This window comes from Labrus bergylta, chromosome 6 (genome assembly GCF_963930695.1).
Source record: "Labrus bergylta chromosome 6, fLabBer1.1, whole genome shotgun sequence".
Classification (NCBI taxonomy): Eukaryota; Metazoa; Chordata; class Actinopteri; order Labriformes; family Labridae; genus Labrus; species Labrus bergylta.
Window position 1 is genome coordinate 2,621,647 of NC_089200.1, and position 5,812 is coordinate 2,627,458.

At 44.5% G+C, this 5,812-nt stretch overlaps 1 protein-coding gene across 1 annotated transcript in view; it reads right to left on the minus strand.

The window, feature by feature from the left end:
• LOC110003329 (myomegalin-like) overlaps window positions 1-5,496 on the minus strand; it is a gene marked incomplete in the record, with an annotated part of 36,972 nt that extends 31,476 nt beyond the window's left edge. The window contains 2 exon segments of the mRNA XM_065955557.1: window positions 1,766-1,813; window positions 5,357-5,496. Of these exon segments, the coding sequence (XP_065811629.1) occupies window positions 1,766-1,813; window positions 5,357-5,382 (74 nt within the window).
• Between the last annotated feature and the right edge of the window lie 316 nt (window positions 5,497-5,812).

Consider the following 5,812-nt stretch of genomic DNA (forward strand, 5'->3'; position numbering starts at 1 on the left):
ATCTAGACGGTGTTTGGCAGCGTAGAGATTTCTGACAGTTCTTTAAAATTGCGGCACATTAAATATTATTAAGAGCTGCTCTGAGCAGAAAGGTAGAAAGAAGGGATTCTGGACGGACGCCTGCTGGGAGGTGAACTGGAATGACGCACCGCTACAAGCACGCAAACACACACACACACATAAATATATGTTGTTTTACTGCACCTGTGAGGAGCCTCTACTCATAATGGACTCCCTTATTCCAGACCCCAATCCACACCAAACCACTACACACCTTTTGTAATCTGAGTTTCATGATGGATGTCCATCTTTCTGGCTGCAAACAAATCTACAAACAGGCACAAATAAGGTCACCTGAACCCGAACGTCTGGCCTTAAATGAAAGTAATCTCCCCTCGTCTTTTTTTTGTTTCTGCTTGTGTAAAAAAGATGAGCTATGAGAAGTTTAAAAGTGAGCTGCACAGACTTTTATTAGCTTTAGACAGCCATGCTAGCTGTTTCCCCTCGTTTCCAGTATTTATGCTAAGCTAGGCTAACCGCTTCCTCACTCCAGCTCTGTGCTGAACACAGACTTAAGAGCCTGATGTTCAAATCTTAAATGATTTTAAAAATGTGGGAGACCCTAAAGGGGGGGGGGGGGGGCAAGAGAAGTGGTTCAGATAGAAGTGATTGTACCCGACCTAAAAAGCCTCTGCATGTTTCTAATAAGCTCCACGAGCAGAAACGTGCTCAAACTAGGATCAATATTGGAGATGCTTTTGAAAAATGGAGAGAGGTTAGAACACAGAAAGGTTTACAGACCCATGCAGAGCTGGATAAACACTGAAGCTTCAGAGTCCACCACATGGTGACCTGAGTGAGCATGGACTCTAGAGAGGAGGGGGGGAGACAGCTCTCTACAATGTTTAGAATTTAGACTGCAGTACCCATTGTAACCACTAGGGGTCAGAGTTACAGACTGCACCTTTAATGCATTTAAACTAGATGTGTATTAGTGATTTTTTTAATCAGTTCACAACTATATAATCTTTAGGAACCTTTTGGTCTTTTCATTTGAAAACAGGATTTATGGACTTTTCCATCACTGCAACACCTGTTGACCTGATAACTGCTCTCATATCTGACAAACCGAGGGGCGTCCAAAACGGCCGTGTGGGGGTGTGTCTTAAAAGCGCCTACCTTCTCTGGTCCAAACAAATCCAGAGCATTCAGGAGCAGAATCTAAAGTTAGAAGGAGGACATACTGGCTGCTGCATTGTTGTCAGAGAAGCCAGCTCTTCAACATAGCATGTTTCCTTAATGATCAGATAGTAAGATACCTTTATCATTTCACTCACTACACATCTCACTGATTGGACCTTTAAAGTTTGTTGTGTTTAGAAATAAAGAAAGCCGATAAACAATAAGATATCAGCAATCGGTTTAATCGGTTATTCGGTTTCTGGCTGTTTTAATGAAGCTAAACGGTCTAAAGTGTGAAGGAGGAAAGTACAGAATCTTAGAGCACACACACCTTTTAAAGGGGTGGAGGCTGTTAGCAACACACTCGCTCATTCATACACTCATAGTGGTAACACGCGTTCGTTCATCCAAACAGCTAATGAGTCAACACAGGAGCCTGTATCTGAGCGGGGGGGGGGGGGGGCGACTCTCAGGAGGTGTTTATTATGTTATATTATACACTTAAACCTGTGATGTGGTCATTTTAAGAATCTAGCGGTGAAAGAAATAAGAGTTTAATAGATTTAGGATTTCTACTCACCCAATCATTGGTCCCACGCTCTTCGGCCTGGCCCGTTTCTCTCCACAGTTCCTGAAATAGAGACAGCCTTCAGTCCATTGCCTTCAGACTCTCCACCAGCAGCCACACACACACAGATCCTCAAACCTGCACCGAAAAACCAGTTTATCCAGACTTAAACCGACTATTCCTCCACCTTCAGCCTACCTGCTGGTGCTCTAAGCCGCTCACTGAATGTGTGGTGGACTCTCTAAAAGCTCACTGGGTCAGAAATAGAGCAGAGCTCCTTCTTCTTCTTTGCACTGACATGTCAGAGACAGCAGGACACTCACACACGGGTGGAGACTGAGTCAGCGCATGCTTCAAGTCACACAGTCATCACTCAGCAGCTGAGACAGTAAACAAAGAGAGAGAGTGGAGGAGTCCTCCAGAGCCTCCGCTAAGGACAAGTCTAACTCTCAGAGGAGTTTTACCTCCCTCTGTTTATTATCTATACACTTCAGTTAAAGGGTCATTCTGGTGTGTTTAAACATGGGATCTTTTTTTAACATCATTTGGGATGATTATGACCAATGAGTGCAAGAAGCTTTGGAATCACTTCAGTAGATTTTAAACCGGCTTTAAGATAGATAGAATCTTTATTATCATTGTATACAAGGACACAACGAAACTTTGTTAGCAGCGTTTACAAAAAACAACAACAAAAATAATATATATATATATTTGTGGTGATATGAAAGAGAAATAAGCAAAAAGTGGCCAGGGAAAATGGGGCTGCAATCTGATTTTAGGGAACTTTTGCATCCAATCTAAAAGTCGTTTTTGTCCCTGACAGGAAGTTAGTCTGAGTGCACAAGCACAAGCTCGGATACACATCGTGAACATGACGTATAATTCGATCCCAGACTCCATTATCGAGAAAGTGAAGACAGCCAGCTGTGTGCCCGGTTTCTCCTCCGTTTTTTTGACGTCATTGTGCGACGCTGTCACTTTTGTTTTTCATGAGATTAGTGCGATGGCAGACGTTACCAAACTAGCGTTGGTGCTAACGATGACGGGAGGTCACTGCTGCTTCATACGACACTCTGACCACACAAACCGCAACCAACGTCGGGGATTTTAGACGAGACCCGGTCAGACGTCGGGTTGGTGGGACGACTTTGTAATGAAACGGTCATTGCAGAGGAATGGCGAGAACGTCTTTAGAATAACAACCCTGAGCCTGTCAGGGACAAAAACAACGACTTATGGTGGATGCACCCTGATGGACTCATTCTACCAACAAGATTTTGTTGCATTCATGGCAGCCTGTTTTTATTTTCCTACAGCCGGCTGAAGCCACTCAAACCTCTCTCTACCTATTAGTCATTTTGTACCCAGAATAGGAACCCAGGAATAAACCTTTAATTGCTGTTTTGCGTCATGGAAATTAATTACAGGTCTGGAAAATGAAGATTTAAGTTTGTTCTGTGATTGATTCAAACCAAAAAGAGTTACATCTTCACAGGATCGTGATCTGCGTTTCCTCCAAATTAGCACGTCCTCTGAGCTTCTCATGAATAATCGATGAGGAAGATTAAGTGAAAGCAGATCCCACCAAGCTGTTAAAGCCGCTTTTATCAGCAGAAGTGAAGACACACGAGGAGCCTCACATCAGGGTGAGGATGTAATGAGCCCCAAATGATCCTCTCTGAATCAAAGGCTTTAGTGGATTCAGAGTGTTTAACAACATCTTGACCACCTAGGTGTGTGTGTGTGTCAGTGTTTTTGTGTGTGTTTGCCTCTTGGTGCCGACAGCTGAAGGAGATGTGAGTAGATGTGTGACAATAGAAGCTGAGTAGACGACAGTAACGTCCTCTTTACAGCCTCCAGCAGCTGAAGACCACCAGAGCTGAGATCAGCAGGCTGAAGGTGTGAGAACAACATTTGTGCTCGCTCACTCTCTCTCTCTCTCTCTCTCTCTCTCTCTCTGTGTGGTTCCTCTTCATTTACACCTTTAGCAACCTGTTCACAACCGTTAAAACCATAGACTGTAAATATTAATGAACGAAGCCTGAGTGACGTCAGCCGTCTGTTCCTGCAGGGAGCTCCAGAGGTTTATCGGCAGCAGCCTTCATGTTGGAAATCCTGTCTCAGTCTAACTTTCAGTCAACCTAACGACAGGCTGAGAGCTGGAGCTGAGGCGGGTTTTAAGACTCTTGACGACATCATCAGCTACGCGCCTAACTATGGATAACACGTATCGATCATAAAATCAAAACGGAGACATTTTCAAATAATTCACCCCCCGTACAGTGTGTCCCTGTGATGACGATAACTAATCACACCTATTTGGTTTTTTGAACCAGGCTGTAAACATGTTCATCTCTGCTGTAAAAAACAGACTTTTTAGAATGGGTGTGTATGTGACTTCCTGTGCCTCTGCAGCCAGCCTCTAGTGGACACTCGAGGACCTGCAGGATTTTGCACATTTTTCAACCGCTTGGTTTTACAAGAAGTTGCAAGAAATACTCTGCTATAAGCTTATGATTGTGGGAGATGCTGAGTGTGTGTGTGTGTGTGTGTGTGTGTGTGTGTGTGTGTGTGTGTGTGTGTGTGTTTGTATTTGAGCAGAGTATACGAGACAACTGAACCCCATACAGCTCTGACTTCAACTTCCATCTAATGGACTTTTCAAATGAAACTTTCTTGACAGTTGTCAACGCTCCGCTCTGCAGTACGAGCTCTCAGGTCGTGTTGGACGATCCCAGCGGACAGCGTGAGGACATAAACCGCGAGCTTTGGTCGTGCGTCGTAAACAAGTCACTCGTACAGCGTGAGATGACGTTACCACCTCAACATTTATACAATGACACAGAGTATGCTCTGGCCTTACTGCCCGGACCTGCTGGGGTCAGGGGTCAAGTCCTGCAGCTGCACCAAAGACCTATGAGGTCAAGGCTAAATGAAGATCAGATATAACATGAATAGGGTAAAACATTAAAGCTCATCCACGTTTCTTTTAACTTCTATATCGAACACAACACCTGGTTCTGAGATATGACTATAATGACCAGTTTCAAAGCACACAGCACAAAACTTCTCCAAACTCACATCTGCTGTAGTGCAGATCTTTAAGTTTGCACAGAAACAAAATGTGCTACCGCTGAGTTAAATGTACTTTTGTTTTGCTTAATTTCTTCCAAATGGAAAGCCACCTAGAACATTAATGGTTGCAATCATAGAGTTGTGTATATTCACATGTGACCTCTTCAGTAAAGATCTGTTAATGCATAAACAACTGAAGGAGGAAAAAGTGGAGCGGCTGTAAAGTCTCTGACTGCATGTAGAATAAAGCGCAGCGAGTGTTTTCAGGCTTTAAGAGGTTAAAATGGGCACAGATAATTCAGGCTTTTCACTCAGCCAATCACTGCCCATCATCCAGGAGCTCCACATGTTTGAGTCCAGACCTCAGTGGTTATGTAACAGGAGCACAAAGGTCCTCTTTTCAGGACTTTTTCCACTTTGTTCATCTGTATTCACTGCACGAGAGGCTTCTTCTACTCACATTATGTTCATTTTAATGCACACAAAACAACACCAAACAGACCACCATGACTCATCAAACAGCCTTACCTTCCTCTGTACAGATATCCACTCATGTTACAGCTGCAGAGATATCCCAAAAAACACAGAAATTAGCTCCAGCAGCAGCAGCTCTGATAGTTTCCCCTCAAGCTGTCAGGTGAGAGTCGCCTCCTCAGACCTGCACACATCCTCAGACCTGCACACTCCTGTAAACAGTCAGACGTGGCCAAAACAGCAGCCAGAGAAGCGGCGGCGAGTGGTGAGTAAAAAAACCTTCCAGCCTCCTCAGACCCGGAGCCGAGTGACCACAGTCAGGCAGAGATTCCCCGAGGAGCGAGCCAAACACCCGGCCCGAGCAACCGAGTCCAGAATCTGACGTGGCAGCAACAGAGGAGGTAAACACCGGCCGTAGAGCAAAGGTACACACACACACACACACACACTGCCTGGTTCAGCATGAAAGAGTGATCTGTTTCAGCACGCTCCAAAACAGACGCTTCACTA